This window comes from Grammomys surdaster, unplaced genomic scaffold, assembly GCF_004785775.1.
Source record: "Grammomys surdaster isolate TR1022 unplaced genomic scaffold, NIH_TR_1.0 125429, whole genome shotgun sequence".
Classification (NCBI taxonomy): domain Eukaryota; kingdom Metazoa; phylum Chordata; class Mammalia; order Rodentia; family Muridae; genus Grammomys; species Grammomys surdaster.
In genome coordinates this window covers 175,322-192,213 of record NW_021620296.1, presented here as the reverse complement: position 1 = coordinate 192,213, position 16,892 = coordinate 175,322, and the positions used below count along the sequence as shown (strand labels likewise).

At 44.9% G+C, this 16,892-nt stretch overlaps 1 protein-coding gene across 2 annotated transcripts; it reads left to right on the top strand.

Annotated features, from left to right (window-relative positions):
* The first annotated feature begins 4,226 nt into the window (after positions 1-4,226).
* On the top strand, positions 4,227-15,592 carry LOC114637853 (zinc finger protein 709-like). 2 transcript variants are annotated; one of them, XM_028786163.1, is made up of 5 exons: positions 4,227-4,337; positions 9,319-9,668; positions 12,106-12,232; positions 12,523-12,583; positions 13,036-15,592. In XM_028786163.1, the coding sequence occupies exons 2-5, from the start codon at positions 9,630-9,632 to the stop codon at positions 14,399-14,401; spliced, it is 1,593 nt and encodes a 530-aa protein (XP_028641996.1). In that variant the 5' UTR covers positions 4,227-4,337; positions 9,319-9,629; the 3' UTR covers positions 14,402-15,592. The 2 variants fall into 2 exon arrangements, with proteins under 2 accessions (XP_028641996.1, XP_028641997.1); XM_028786164.1 differs by lacking the exon at positions 4,227-4,337 and adding an exon at positions 4,645-4,810.
* The last annotated feature ends 1,300 nt before the right edge of the window (positions 15,593-16,892 follow it).

Sequence of the window (16,892 nt, the reverse complement as noted above, 5' to 3'; positions counted from 1 at the left end):
ACAACCTGCTTGTTCTCTTCTATGAATACCATAGTCTCTCGAGTCAATGTACCTGCTATGTTGAGCTCTTTGGAAATGACCAAACTCACTACAGTTAAAGCATTGAGCATTTTGATCCCTGAAATTTCTAGCTATGATTTGGCCTATGATATTGCTTTTGAGAACCAATACCAGTTAGCTCCTTTATCCATTTGCCTATCAGGGCTCCTCCTGCTTTCAATGGTCTGATTGCTCTCTTACATTCAGTATTTGCATTTTCAAATGCCAATATTTCTATCAGTGAGTCTAGTTTCAGTATATGATATGGCTCTATTTACACCTGAACCCAACCTCTGTAAGAAGTTTGTAAAGAACTTTGTAAAGTTTCTGCAGAACCCTATATTATCTTAGTAAATGAGGTGGTTCCCCCGCCCCCGACCCTAGGCTCCTCCCCTCCCCCGACCCTAGGCTCCTCCCCTCTCCCCGACCCTAGGCTCCTCCCCTCCCCCCCACCCTAGGCTTCTCAGGCATATCCCAAGCTCTTAATGCTGCAACATGACATTGTTCAATAACAACAACATCAGACTTGATTTGTTCCTTAAGTCGGTGTAATGTCCTTCACCAAGCAGCTGGTCTTTTGTTGTTGTTGCTGTTGTTTCGAGACAGGGTTTCTCTGTGTAGTCCTGGCTGTCCTGGAACTCACTCTGTAGACCAGACTGGCCTCGAACTCAGAAATCCGCCTGCCTCTGCCTCCCAAGTGTTAGATTTTTCAAAACCTACTTTAATAAGGTTTCTTAAATGCTTTAAGCTCCCTTCTAGCCCACCACCCAAAGTTAATAGGGCAAAGGGGGATGTGGACCTGTTTAGAAATAGTTCTTTTGGGCGATTACAATCTTCTACAAAGTTGAACTTTCTTAGCCAACATTTGTAGCCTGGGGTCTGTAACTGTTACAGCAGTCACTCAGTCCTTTTAGGATGCATTTTCTCAGGAAACCTCTAATGGAAGGACCAGATGCTTGCATTTAGTGTCTTTAAATCCTGGGGCAACCTGTTTTGGGTATGTTGCCTGCTGAAGCCTCCCACTGGGTCTGTCCATGTAAGGGTAAAGATGGGTTGATTCACCTCTGCCAAGGGGAGGCTGAAGAATGCATATTTCAGGTCCAAGACAGTGTTCATATTTCTTTGGAAGAATCAGACTCATGAGAATCTGAGGTCTCAAGTTTCTTCGCAGGTGGGAGAGGCATGTTTCAGGATGACTGTCAGGGCACCAGGATGCCTGTCTCTTCAAGCCAGGCAATACAGACTAATTGCCTATTTGTTCCCAGAGTCATCACATATTGTTTAATCTGGATGGAGGTAGCTGAACTAGTTAGTTGAACAATTATAGGTGCTTGGTGTTGGCCAGTCCTGGGGCGTCTGTTTCTGACAGAGAATGAGACACCAAAATTTTGCTGGATATCTGTGAGTCCATGTCTCATCATCAGAGAAGGTAATGGTGGATTTTTGTTTATGCAGAAGTTCTTTTTTTTTTTTTTTTTTTTTTTTGGTTTTTTGAGACAGGGTTTCTCTGTATAGCCCTGGCTGTCCTGGAACTCACTCTGTAGACCAGGCTGGCCTCAAACTCAGAAATCTGCCTGCCTTTGCCTCCCAAGTGCTGGGATTAAAGGCGTGCACCACCACTGCCTGGCTTATGCAGAAGTTCTTGTCCCAATCATCTTCTGTTATTAAATACCCTTTCAGCTCCCTCCATCAGCCGGGACATACTTATACCTTCAAACATTCCCAAATTTTATAACCTTTTCTAATAACTGGGACTGACTGGCTATTTTTTGTTTTGTTTATGTTTTTTCTTCAAGCTAGGGTTTCTCTGTGTAGCCCTGGCTGTCTTGGAACTCGCTCTGTAGACCAGGCTGGCCTCGAACTCACAGAGATCTGCCTGCCTCTGTCTCTTTAGTGGATTAAAGGCATGCACTACCACCACTTGGTAAAAAGAAATCATTTTAGCAGATATCTTTAATCCTTTAAAAAGAACCTATTGAAAGTTTTTTTTAAAAGTTTTCTTGGTCAGTGTTGGACAGAAGGGAAAATCTCATTCTGTCCAGGTTGTGTTGTCTGGCAGTGTTCCCTTTTCCCAGCCCAGGAGCATATTAAAAAGAAAACTTTTTAAAGAGAATGGTGGTTTTTAATGGATCATTGGTTAAAAGGAGACATAAATCATGAAAGATAAAGGAGTAGAACATTTTCTTTTCCTGCTCTGCATGGAGCAGTGCAGAGGGAATGTTTACCTGAGGGAACTATACATAATTCACACATATATATGAATTCATACTCTCTGTATGAATGCTTTGTCTGCCTCTGGAGGTCAGAAGAGGGAGTAGGATCCCCTGGAACTGCAGCTATGGATGGTTGTAAACCACCATATGAGTGCTGGGAACCAAACTTTGGTCCCTCTGAAAGAGTAGCCGGTGTTCTTAAACACTGATTTGTCTTCCCAGCTCCCTGGGTCTCAGCTTTTGATATTTATGTTTGATGTTTCTTTGTTGTTTTGGCTTGTTCACCTGCCTTGTCACAAGTGTATGCTACTGACACTGCTATTGGGTCACAGCTATTTGTACCTCTACGGCCCATTAGCATTTCTTCTATAAAATCAAGAGTGCTGGTGTTTGGTGTACATGTGCAGAATCCCAGTCTTCTCTCGAGAGATTGTTTTCTTTAATCACCACAATACGACTGTGTTTGTCTCTTCTAATGGATTCTCCTTTGAAGCCTTTCATCAGACAGTGTCTGCTTTCTCACGAGTGTCTCCAGTGTCCTTTAAGCCCTTCCTCTGTATAGTGATGATTGTAACTGCACAACTGCAAGACTGCATTTCTCCTTCTCGAAATGGACCAGCCAGCTTGCATTTAGCTGATTGGTTCATTTTAAATGATAGCAAAGCCTTGACTGAAAGAGACGTGAATAAAACCTTTCAAGTTTCTATGAAGAAAGCTCTCAGATCCTACCTGGCCTTGTTAGTAGTGGCCTACAGCAGAGGGCAGGACAGAGTTAGATCAGTCAAGCCCACCAGGTGGGTTACGTGTGACCCTCGGTGGGATGGGGTTCGTGAGCATGCGTGTGTGCATGTGTGGTAGATGTGTAAAGTTAGCTCTGTGGTGCTTGAGATGAAAAAACCTGTTGTGGGGCAGCTTCTCTTGTGCAAGAGTCTGGAGTAAGTCCTTGGATCCAAAGTGGATGAACTCTTAATCAGTTTGATTTGACCCAGGGCCACTCTCCTTAGCTATCTACCTATTTAAAAATTAGCTATTTCTTGTCTTTCCTCACTATTCTAGTGTGCTTTAGTCATTTCTGTGGCCTCCTGGATGTAGGCATCTTCAGTGTGTAAGGATCCCTCAAATACCTTCTGTTGATTCTAACTTCTGGAATAGTCTGTGATTGTTATTGGAAGTTTTTAATGACGTATATCCTGAATTCCTGGTTCTTTTGCTTCCATCTCCTTTGTTGGGATTGCAGGAAAAGCAACACCACATTGGTGTTGGAATGGGTTCTCTTCTCTGGTTAAAAAGAAAATGTGCAACTTGTTAAAATTTGAGCGTGACTTGCTGAAATTCCTGACACCCGGAGGACATCAAGTCCTGTTCCAGTTTGATGGAGGTGTGTTAGGCCCTGGTCTAGCTGTGAGGCAAAGAGATCGCTGCCTTGAGCATTGTGTGTAACGGACTGTACCTTAAGTACCTACTGAGTGCAAGAAGACAACAGTGACAGTTTTGGGAGGGACAAGAAAGTCTTGCTTCAATCAAATCTTCTTGAAGCTGACCTGCATGAACTTGGGAGAAAGCCAGAGCTAGGAAGGGCTGTGTGGTCCACGTCTTTTAATTTTAGTTCAACCACTTATGGGAACTGTTATTCAGATCTCACTAGCCAATCAGGGTTCTGGGGGCAGGTCATTCATTCACAAGAACCAAGGGAAACTGTTCCTGTCACTCAGGCCCTCGCGGGTCAGTGTTAGCCAATGAAAACCTTCAGGCCAGGCCACTCACTCAGGAGCGCCTAAAGGAACTGCTTCATCATTCAGGGCATGCTAGCCAATTAGAGCAATGGAGTCGGGTCATCCACGCAGCACCGCCTAGGGAACTCCTGTCAATCAGACTCGTGGTGCAGCTCCAGCCAATCAGAGCCTCGGGGCAAGATGTCCAATCAAGAGCACCAGCCGGAGACGAGAGGTGGGTGCTTTCCGCCGCCATACTGCAGATTCTGTTCCGAGTCTTAAGCAGGCATCGCGTGATCCCGTGAGCTGCGGTGTGATCGCCGCTGCCGGGAGCTGTAGGGGTGGCGCAGGCGAGCTCGGCAACCGCGCCATGGTGAGGGCGGGGCCGCTGTTCCCAGACGGGGAGGAGCGGCCGGCTGAGCCGCGTGAGCCGGGGTGGTGAGCCCTCCCCGGGGCTGGGGGAGGGGTGGGGCCGGCCGGCCGAGCGGACATCCTGTGCGTTCCATAGGGCGACGTGGGCCCCGTCACCGGCCAGTCCTTGTCTCGGAGGACTCTATTCACTTCCGCTTTTCGGGCAAAGCGCGGGGAGCGGAAGGTTCCGCCCAATGCGGGGGTAGCTTCCGGGTTGGTGACGTCACCGCCCAGGGCTGGCGCCCTGTTTGTGCTTTTGGTGTCGCACTTATGCCTGCAGTGTTCCCTGCGCTGTGGTCTAGACGTTGTGGGCTTTGTAGGTCTAGCATCAAGTGTGAGTTAATTTTGTGAGATTTTCTGAGTCTTTGTCCCGGAGTTTCTTTCGGATGGTGTTCCAGAAACAGTTCTAGAAAAGATTGTGCTACTTTATCAAAGGTCAGCTTGTCTCCTGATTTTTTTATTTTGTTTGTGGATCTGTTTATTCTTCCTAAATAGTGTGTTGTTTTGTGTATCTGATTGGAAATATTAGGAGAGTGTTGTGGGTTCGTCTATATTGTGCTAACCGTTTTGGCTCTTTTTAAAAATTATTTACATATAAAATTTAGTAATCTCTTTTATGTTTCTGATAAGATTTTTTTTTTTTTAGCATTTTGTGGGAATTATCTTAAATCTGTAATTGAAACTGGAAGTGACATTTTAGGATTGTGTCATCTGGTCATGGTGATGTTGTACCAGAAGCAGACAAGCACATTTGCGTCTTTCCACAATGTCAAAATTTATTGAGTAGGAATTAAAAAGGTGTCATGCATCCGGTGGTAATCTGGCCAAGGGTAAGGCAGGTTCTATTTTTCGAAGTCCTAACATTAATTACTAATATTTCTTCATATCACACAGTAAATATGTAATTATATGTGCATATACTGTTTACAGAATCAACGTAAGTTACAGAGGCTGCAGCAGAGTTCAGAGGGTCCTAGAAGTTGGCTGAGAGAAATACAGGCAGTGTTTCAGATGATGAGATAATAAATTAGAACACCAGTGAGCCACAGGGAGGGAGCTTTGAATGAAGCCTGGGGACATCAGGTTTGAAGGTGGCTGTAGTGGCCTAGCTCTGATATGAAAGGCAGGCTGAGATGAGGTTCTGGTGGACAGACAGGGACCCAGTTGAACTGAACCTGCGAAACAGTCAGGCGTCCCTGACTAGATCCTTGGCTCCCACACCAGATATCAGATGACAGGTTGGTTTCAGGCCACACCGTCTAGTGCTGGATGTCTGTCCCTTTATGAGGCCAGACAAGGGAGTTGCATCCGTCTGTGTCCTGTGTAGCGAGTTTTGCTTGAATATATGTCTGTGCACCACTTGTATGCCTAGTGCCTGCAGAGGCCAGCGGAGGACATCGAATCTCCTGTAGTTCTAGTTAAATATGGTTGTAAGCTGTCATGTGTACTCTGGGAATCGGACCTCTGACAAGTAGCATCTGTGTTCTTAACCACTGAACCACACCACCTCTTTAGCCTTTTATTTTAATTAGCATGTGCTTTTGAGATAGAACTTGTGTAGGCAAGAATGACCTTGAACTCCTGATTCTTTTGCCTCTATTTCCAAGTGCTGGAATTTCATATATAATTTCATGTGAGAGGCATGCACCTATCTGAGTTCTTTTTCTTTAACAATTTCACACATGTATAAAGAATGTTCTGACTATTGTAATATCTCACTGTCTAATTTCCTTCTCATCCTCTTTGTCCTCTCCTGCTTACAGTTCTCTGTGAAGTATCTTATGTCTCCTGCCCCCTCCATCTCCTTTTTTGTTTTGAGACCCACTGTTTTAACCAGGATCATCATGTGACTGCAGGTTCCAACCTGTCATCTATTTCAGCACCTCAGTGGGTACACAGTTGAAGACAATGACTTTCTCCAGAATCCCTCAGGATCTGAATCAGGGTTGACCATTGATGGGCCCGGTCTTGTGTCAGGTCCATGGCATTGCTGTTGTCAAGTGAAGTCATAAGCAGCCTTAGCTCTGCAGTGCTGAAAAGTCAACATTGTACATCCCGTCCCACTGTCCTCTGGGCCTTACAGTCTGTATGCCTCATCTTTCACAGTGATCCTGGCGTCTTGCAAGTGGTGATATAAATGCCCTGTTTCTGTCCTGTTTCTGACTGAGCACTCAGGTGTCAGCTTACTCTCAGCTCCTTGAGAAGCTGTGCATCGCTGCAGAGGGGCTTCTCTACTTTAGACCGGGAGGAGCAGCTGGTCTGTGGGTATAAGCAATATTTAGAAGGTAACTGGGTGCCAGGACAATTTAGCTAAACAGTAGTGCTAAGTTTATCCCTCTAGCCGCAGACATGGGTTTTGGGCTTAGTTTACTATGCCAGGCATGGATTCTCTGAAGGAGTGAGTCTCAAGTCCAGTTAGAGAGCCGCCTGGTGTTATCCTCCGAACAGTTATACCCCTGTTGCACAGGTGGACGTACCTCGCTTGGCAGGTTGGTTTTGTATGTTGTAGAGGTCTGGGTAAGACATTCTGTGCCTGTCATTCCTCCCCAGCAGTCTGCACAGTGCCCCAGAGCACTATGAAAGCCCACAGGGAGGAAGCTTTCAGCTCAGTGCCAGTTTGATTTCCTTCTGCATTGTTAACCAGTGTATGGGGTGTCTTCAGTAATAATAGCCAGTTCTGGAGGGCAACCAAGAAGAGTGCGAGAGCCTATGAGGTCTCCCTGACCAATGGCTAATAAGGAGGTAACTCTCTCCTGCTCTGGAGTTATGGCTTAGTAACCATTGGCTTTCAGAAGCATCATCTATTATAGGATATCTCCCTTCTTGTTTTTATCATTGTCTTAACTTACACGTGACCTTACTGTAGCACTGCTGGATACATGGTCAAAGGACTTTCTATCCTACTCCAGGAGATACTTGTATAATCATGTCCATTGTCACTCTTAATTTGTAATAACCAGGAAATAAAAACAGCCTACATGTCCAGCTGATGATAGATATTAAAAATGTGTAGACATAAAGGGCTTCCATTCAGCTGTGAAGAAAAAATTATGAAATTTGCAGGTTAGTGGATGAAACTAGATAAACGGTCTAAGTTAGCTGATGGTTTGAGCTGGAACAATGATAGTTTGAGAGGAGGGAACAATGTCCCTCTCCTATAGGTCCTAGCTTCACGCACATCCTTAGATTGGTGTGTCATAACTTGCAGAGCTTGAAGAAGTAAGGAAAAGGGCCACCAGGGAGCTGCTGGTGAGGACAGAGGAAATAGCAGCACAGATAACAAACAGGAAGACTTGGGGTGAAGAGTTTGAGCTTGGGCGTTCAGGGTGGGCTGTGAGGGGCATACAGGAGAAAGAAAGAAGAGTTCATGAGACTAAGGATTCGTGAACAAGCCACATGGACACCTACTACTTTGTTAGCCAAGTGACATTACTTATATAAGTTATTTTGTCTTTTTGCTAGAGTTAAAACATTTTGATTTTCAATATTTGTGATGTTTCAATTTCTGCATACTGAATAATTTCTGATTGTACTATCCTTATTTTATTTTTATCTATTTATTTTTGTTTTCTGAAGATGGTCTTACTCTGTATCCCAGGCTGACCTAGAATTTATAGGATGCTCCTGCTGGCCTTGAACTTGGAACCCTGCTTCCTGACAGCTGGGCTTGCAGGCCTGTGCGCCTACCACACCTCCAGTGCCTCCCTGCTACATTCCAGCAGCTCTTTGCATTTATGACTCAGAGTGTTAGTGTTTGATAATTAAAAATTTAGAATTTCGTTTTGCGTATGAGGATTTTGCTGCATGTATGTCTGTGCCCTGTGTGTGTCTGGTGTCCATGGAGGTCAGATCCCATTGGACAGGGGTTCCAGATTGTTATGAGGCACCATGTGGGTGCTAGGAACAACCTGGCTGCTCTGCCAAGGCAGCCCAGTTCTTCATTGAGGTTCGTTTGCTCCATTGTCCAAAGTTGGGTCTGTGTGAGTTTGTCCTGGGTTTTGTGTTCCAGTGAGCTGTTCATTGCTTACCAAATGCGAGTGCACTCTTATGTATGTGGCTGTTTTGTAAGAAGTCTTAAAGTCCTGTATTATCTGTGTGTGTGTGTCAGAGTTGTGCTGAACATTCTTTTTACTCCTCCTTTTCATGTATCTCTTTTAATGACTTACAACATAGTCTGGTTTTGAATGTTAGGAGAATGTGTTGAGTTTACAATGCAGATAGAAGATGTGTAAGAACGTCTTACACACACAGGCTTCTTGCCCTCTGCGGTGCCGACTTCCTTCTGTTTTTCTCTTCATTAGAAGTATCTGACTTTGTCTAAAGGCTTTTCCTCCCCCTTTTTATCAGTGTATATACAGTGCAGACTTGGTACTGTACATCCAGGTCATTGTTGTCATAGGAAAAGGGTGGGCTTTTGTGTATTGATGTGTCATACAAGTTTTCAGTCCTTTTTGGTTCCTTGGATTTTCCGTACGGAAATTTGTTGTCACAGCTTCCCCTCCCCCGCCTCAGTGTCCTCGCATTGCATTCCCCTTTTATTGCTATGCCCCTGCAGTAGTATTGGTATTATCCGGTAACTTTTCGTGTATCATCTAACTTGTTGTTCTGGGTCTTCTGAGCCCAGGGGCGTCAGCAGAGCTTGCATCAAGGCCGTGTGCAAGGATTGCGCCAGCAGTGTGATTGGGAGGAGCGGCCAAGGTTAGGTGTGAAAACCAATGGTTAGGGAAAGTTGTGGGTGATGGCGCCTGAGACACATTTGGTCAGAGGTAAGACTGAGAGGAGCCTGTGGGCAGAGACAGGCAGGCCAGAAGTTGTGAGGGTCCACAGTGCTCAGTGGGTGCATGCGTGTTGAATACTGCTTCTGGTTGCTTGTGTGACTGACGGTGGATCTTTACTGTTGGCTTGAATGGCTCTGGAATCAACTAAGAGGCCTGTCTCTGCAGGTCTGCCAGGAAATTTCAGGGAGGATTGACTGAGGTGAGAAGAAGATGTCGTCGTCGTCCTTGGAGTAGGTGGCACTTTGAGACGTCCACAGAAGGAGCAGTGTTTTCCCTGCTTGCCTTCACTTCTTGCTGGTGAGTGCATCTGTCTCATTGCTGCTGCTGCTGCCATCCTTCCTGACATTGGAGTCAGCTTCTTGGGCCTTCCAGTGTGGACTGAAGACCACTGACAAAGCTGTCCTGGTGCCTTCCGAGCCCTTAGTGCCAGATTGAAGCTCTGAGGCTTCCAGCCTTGTGGACGGAACCTCTCCATCATGGAGATGGCCATTGTTGGACTCTCCAGGCCTGATGAGGTAAGCCAGTCTAAATGTATCCATATCTGTTAACTCTTCCAGTTCTCTCCTGCTAGAGAGCCCTGATCTGTTCAGTGGCCACCTATGTCCTCTTTTTCTTATGAGCTCACCTGAAATATTTTTAAATCACCATTTTTTTTATAGTCTGCATATATAAGCCATGTAAGAAAAATACTTTCTTCATTTTCTTAACCATAAAAGGCCTAAAATAACAACTCAGAACAGTATGTTTAATACCAACACATACTGCTGTCAGCACTTGGGAAGTCCTGCCACAGTTGCTAGATGTTACTGTAAAAATTGGGGTCTTTTCTTGGAGTTGTTAATCCTTCTGGGTGATTTTTCAGCCACATTTGAAGCAAACTTTATTACTTATTGGCCAGGATGATGGACACTGGACAGGTCTATACTGGGGATTCCCTGGCATCAAATTATACTAGACAGGGGTTCATAAAGGCAAACCCACAAGGTTATGTACTTCCTGCGTTTGTCTAAGCAGGGGTAAGCATGCATCCTAACATATATGCTACCTGGATACTTCTTACCTATGATTTCCCACCTCTGTGATCAAGCACATCCTGTGCAGTTGGGGCAACCAGCGTTGTTTATAGAAGTGAGAAACATGGTTTGGTTTCGTACATGAACACCAGCCCCCTACATTCCAGGAGTTACCTATCCTTGGCAAGTGGATTAGAGGCATTTCTGTTTTATGGATCTCTTTAAGTGTAGCAATTTAAACTTGAAACATAACTTTTGCCCTCAAGAGATTTTAGTCACATGAATTTAAGAATGAGCCAAGAGGAAAGCCTGAGGAAACTTTTATTAGAGTGTAAAAGAAAAGCTCCAGGGCAAGCAGGCGTAAATCTTGATACCTTCCTGGAGAATGGTGATGGAGAGGAAGAGAAATACCATTTGAGTTAAGCCAGTACAGTGTTAACCACAGAGAAGACAGGTATTCATACGGCAGGAAGGGGCCCTGCAGAGAAAAATGGAAACAGCCCAAAGTACCAGAAAAAGCATTCTAAAAGGCTCCATCCTGTATCTCAAAGAAACAGAACAAAGAGTTCAAGAAAAAGTGTTAAGTTTTGTCTTAGTATTCAGAAAGGCAGACAGACCCAAGAGAACCTCTTGGCAGTTGCTCTGTAGCATAGAGAAAATGCTTCTGAGGGGCAAGCAAGTGTTACTTATTAAAGGGATAATTATTCCTCCCATCTTTAGTGTAGCTTAAAACTAATCAATTCAGCCTTCCCTAAGGCTAAGCTATTGATCAAGTCAACTGTATTAACTCTTAAAGTTAAGCACAATGGCATGTCTTCACCTGGGTTAGATTTTACTTGACCGGAAGGAGCCAGCTTTCCCTTAATGGTGCTTCCAGTGCTGCTATAACATTTCTTCCTGTGAAGAATCATTTAGCAATCAGAGCAAAGCAAGAACCTCTGATATTTCTGGCATTTCTGGCCTCCAAGCCAACATAGAACACGGTCCCAAGGACATTTCAGCTTATTTCCCAGGACACAAAACAAAACAAGCTTCCTTCTCCACCCCCCCAAGTCTCCAAACTGCTTGTACCACATTTGTATATGTATATGTGTGTGTGTGTGTGTGTGTATTTTGTTTCCTGTTTCCTTCATTTTTCCCACTAAAGAGGTAGCCCTAACTACCATTTTGGAATATGGGACAACAGTTTGCTTGGACTCTTTGAGGTTGTCCAAAGTAAGGTTACCTGGTGTAGTAGTTGGTGTACCCTGCCTTGGGCCCGTCTAGGGAACCCACATTTGTACAGCAGGCAGCCGTGTTTGAGGAACAGAAGTTCTTTGCTGAAACGCTGGAAAAGAAATGAAGGAGGAATAAGGCTAAAGTGAGATTGGAATCATTTGAGCAGAGGATAGAGTGCATCCTGCCAGGAGCAGGCCTGGTTTTATACAAAAGGCTGACATTGGAAGACCTAGGCGCTCTCCGTCACACGGCCTGCATAGATGCTTCTGAGTTTAAAAGTGATTAATAGACTATCAAAAGGAAAACAGAGTGTTCCTAACTGCTCTTTCTGTACAACTCATTCATGCTGAGTCGTTTACCCTTACATATGTTCATGTGCTGTTTCTCAGGCAGGAGGTTGTTGCCTCAGGCCAGCAGACGCTAACTTTGCGCATGAGTTTTCAAGGGCAGGCGGCCTCCTGAGCCCCAGCATTATGCCGTTGTGTGTATCACATGATAGGGTGTTCCTGGGACAGGAAGTGGAGATCACTGGGGAAAGGGATTGAGGTGGGAAGCAGCGCATCTCCTCCCTGGACCCAGTCATCTCTGAACATCACTCAGTGCTCTTGTGTGTCATGGAATGAGTATGTGGAAACCACAGAATTACGTGGCCATACTGTCAGTTGTGGACGGATGTGTCTTTCTCACCCACTCTTTCATATCCTAATATGGAATGTTTTAGGGTTTGGTGAGCTTTGAGGATCTGGTGGTGCATTTCACCCAGGATGAGTGGGATTTGCTAGATACTTCTCAGAAGACTCTCTACGGAGCTGTGATGCTGGAGACCTTCAGGAACTTAACTGATACAGGTAAGACTAGCCGTGCTTTTAATCCTGGCAGCCAGGAGGCAGAGGACAGAGCATCTACATGAGTTTTAGGGCAGCCTCATCTACATAGTGAGTTCAGGACTACATAGAGAGACCCTGTCTCAAACAAAACAAAAATGTCTTCACTCCATAAATTAGAGAACAAGTATTTCTGGTTATTGATGGTTGTTGGGATTTGGGTGTGGAAAGGGAAGAATGTGGTGAAGAAATTAGGCATAGTTACAATATACATTCTAATAATTCTCCATACATTTTCTGTGACCGTGGTTTAGGATATGAATGGGAAGACGAGACACTTGAAGACCATTATGAAGAGCCTGAAGTAAATCTAAGGTAATTTACATGCACAAGTGGAAGCAAATGTCCCTTGAAGACATTGTAGTGTGCTATGAAAATTGAAGAACAAAAAAGCCCAACTTTAAATGTATCCATCAGTAGAAAATTTTTATCCCAAACGTATACCTTCATGTGAGCTTGACATCTTGCATGCTCTTTGGTACCAGTTCTGGGACCCTGCATTAAGGAATGCTGCTCTTTTGATGATGGGCTTGTGAAGGCACACATTTTGCTTGTATGGTAGCAGACTGTCTGAGATGGTCTAATAAGCAAACAGTGGTGAAACAACTGTCACTAATAGGCTTGTCATTTCTCATAGTAGTTAGTTTTGTAGATACTGTATGATACTGAAGAAGGTAGTCAGGTGAACAGCCTTATCCATATACCAGTCTCAATATGAGCAGCAGTGTGGGTAGAGACATTTTCATATGCTGTTCATCTTTTAATAGGAACATCGTCTCTCACTCTGAATACACACAGTATGAACATGAGGACTATGAAGAGAAGCCACCTGATTCTAATTTTCTCACAAGTATTGAAGGATACACAGAGACTAAGACTTCGAGTGGACCCTCTGTGTGTGAGGTGTGTTTAAAGACCTTTGGACTGTACCACCTAACTTACAATGGACATCACAACTATGACTACAAGGAGCTCAGAGGAGGAAGCCAGACTGAGGAAAATGATTCTGAAGGTAATCAGTGTGAGAAAACTTCCGGTTCCCTTCAAAAAGAAGAAAAATCTCATACTGGAAAAAAACTCTATATGTGTCAAGAGTGTGGTAAAGCCTTTAGGTATCCCAGCGCCCTTCAATTACATGAAAGAATTCATACTGGGGAAAAACCCTACGAGTGTAAAGACTGTGGGAAAGCCTTTAGAGGTCTTAGCGCCCTTCACCTACACGAAAGAATTCACACTGGAGAAAAGCCCTATGAGTGTAAGCGGTGTGGGAGAGCCTTCACGTATCTCAGTGCCCTTCAATTGCATGAAAGAATCCATACTGAGGAAAGACCCTGTGAGTGTAAACAGTGTGGGAAGACTTTTAGATATAGCAGGGCCCTCAAATTACATGAAAGGATTCACACTGGAGAAAAGCCCTATGAATGTAAACAATGTGGTAAATTTTTCAGAAGTCACAGGACCCTTAAATTACATAAAAGAATTCATACTGGAGAAAAACCCTATGAGTGTAAAGAATGTGGGAAAGCTTTTAGATGGCTTACTTCTCTGAAGTTACATGAAAAGATTCATACTGGAGAGAAACCCTATGAATGCCAAGAGTGTGGGAAAGCCTTCAGATGTCAGGCTTCCTATCATAGACATAAAATAACTCATGGTGGAGAAACATTGTATGAATGTAAGGAGTGTGGTAAGTCCTTCATTTATCCCTCCTTACTTCAAGTGCATGAAAGAACTCACACTGGAGAAAAACCCTTTGAGTGTAAGCTCTGTGGGAAAGCTTTTAGGTGTCAGTCCTCGCTTCGATTACATGAGAGAACACACACGGGAGAAAAACCCTATGAGTGTAAGCACTGTGGCAAGGCCTTTTCAAGTTATAATTACCTTCGATTTCACGAAAGAAGCCACACTGGAGAGAAACCCTACGAATGTAAGGAGTGTGGTAAAACCTTCACACATCGCTCTTACCTTCGATCACACGAGAGAAGACATACTGGGGAGAAGCCGTACCAGTGCGTTCAGTGTGGCAGATCCTTCAGTCGTCATAGTTCCTTTAAGAGACACCAGTCTGTTCATGGAGAAAGTCCATATGAACAGTATCTAATTCCATTATCCCCATTTCCATCAAAGGAATGAAATAACAAACTGGCAACAACCCCTTTGAATGTAAACAATGTAGCAAATACTCCCATCCACATAAAATACATGCAAGAACTCAAGACAAGGAAGAAACTTTTATATGTAAAATGTGTGGCATAGCCTTCAGGGGTCTCGGCCTTCAAAGAAGGAATTCTTGCTGGCCAAAGTTTGTTTGTTACCAATGTGGTAAGTGTCGCTTGTTACACTTCCATTCAGCGTAGTAAGTTAATTCATGCTGGGCAAATGCCCTATGAATGTATGAGATATGGTTAATCTTTCATTTATATCTGTTTGCCTTAAAATCATGAAAGAACTCAGAGGTGAAAAACCCCCACATGAATATAAACAATGTGGAAAAGCCTTCAGGTGTCACAGGTCCTTTCACTAGCATGGATGAAATGTCATGTTGGAGAGAATGTGAATGTGAGGTGTTAAAGCCTTTAGATAGCATTGCTTCCTTAGATTCTGTGAGTGAATTCCAACTGGGAAAGTTTCCAACTGGAAGCAGCTGTGAACCCTTTAAGGTCGCAGTTCTTTACGAAGCTTGTGGTGATGGAAGGTGGGCAGTTCTGTAAGTGTAAGGAGGTGGGAACTTAATGGTTGCTGGGAAAAGGACATTTCCTTTGCAGTGGCTTCCCATGACTTGCCTGTGCTCTTGTAAATACCCCACATTAGCTCAGTGATTCCTCATGCCACACTTGGGTAGAGTCACTCTTGGTCCCTGTCATTCATGCACAGTCTGGGATGAACAGACCTTCATAAATGTCTTCAGGCTTTTAAAGTTGTGCTGTGTTTACATCTGTGTGAAACGCCGAGAAGGAGGGGGAGGCTGTGGCTTAAAGTGCCTTGCTTCTCTCTTGGGTGGTGCTTCAGTTGTCGACTGGGTGCAATCTGGTGTCACCTGGGAAGAAAATCTCAGTACTCACTTGTCTGGGTTCCGTTTGCCTTGACACAGCTGTGAGGGATTTTCATACTAGGGTTAATTGAGGTAGGAAGACCCATCCTGAATGCTGTCTGCACTGTTTTATGGACTGAATAAAAAGGACAGAAGCAGCTGAGCACAGATTCCTTGCTGTCTGCCTTGGGACTGTGTCTACCACCGTGTCATGCTCCAGCCAACATGACTGGCCCACAGTAATGGATTGTAACCTGAAACTGTGAGCTGAAATAAACCCTTTCTTCTCTAAATTGTGTTGTCAGGGTATTTTATCACAGCCACAGGAATGAAGCTAAGACTGCCTGGATCTGCACACAGCAGAAACAAAGATGAGTTGTTTGGTAGGAAGACTTGCCTTGTCTCTGATGTGAGTGGTGACAAGTCACCGAAAGGCTCTTTCTGAAGGTTCAGCATCCATGGCAATAAGCCCAGTGTGGATCTTTTCCAAAGTGCCATGGACGGGCGTGCCTTTCTGCTGCACTGCCAGCTTCACCTTCCCTACTGAGCAACTCCTGTGTACTGCAGCCACCTCTGTGAAAGATGAGTTAGGGTGTGGGTCCCTGTTCTGGAGGGCTTCCCACAAAGATCTCTGGCCTGGCCAGGTGCTGGGGGGAGGGTCCAGGCCAAGGGGATAGAGTGCAAGCAGGGATGGGGAATCACCGCTGCTGCCTCTGCTGCTGCCTCTGTCCGCATCTCCAGCTAGCTAGCAAGGAGCACAGGAAGGGTCCTGAAGCCGCTTGGTGAAAGAAGATCTCTTCCCAAGTGTCACAGCTCTTGCGACAGAAACTCTCAGATAATGGGATGATTCTCACACACCTCCCAAATAGGGCTCTTTGTACAGTTTGGGGGTGGGTCAGGGTCTGGCAGCAGATAACCCTGTTGGCTTGGTCTCAGAGCTTGGAGATACCTCATCTACATGTGGGAGAGCCTGAGGCACTGTTCCTTGTGACTGATGGCCATAGACCTCTCTGTGGGAGGGGCTGTGGAGGGCTGAAGCTAAGTGAAAGGAACCAGGGGTCCTGGAGCAAAGCCAAACACCTACTGTCCCATTAGGGTCCAGGGTTCAAGGTCTGTGCTCGACCAGGTGTCCAGCTGCCTCTCACAGCCCACCGTCCCATAGTAGGGCACATATGGGGTTGCTCCCCATATAGCTGGAAAGCCTAGAGAATCCTATAGCCCCTGAAAGATGCATGTGTGGGACAGACTATGCCAGCAGATCATGCTCCTTGTGCAGGCAACAAGATGTGTAACTGAGGCTGAGGTGTTCACTGGCAGGAGCTTACCAACATGTGCAGCAGTTGTAGTAAGAAGATACATGAAGGCTCTCCTGTGGTTGTCTCATCTTGGCAGGAAAGGTACAGAAAAAAGGAGATGACCAAAAGGATGAGCAGTTACAGGTTAAATCTGTTAAGCCTTTACTGAGATCCTAACCCTGGAACCCCTGGGGAAAATTAAGGAGGAAGAGTGGGGTTAGTGAGGTATCATCCTACAGTCTGACCTTAGTAGGAGTCAAAAGCTCATAATAGAACACAAACTAGCTCCTTCCCTACC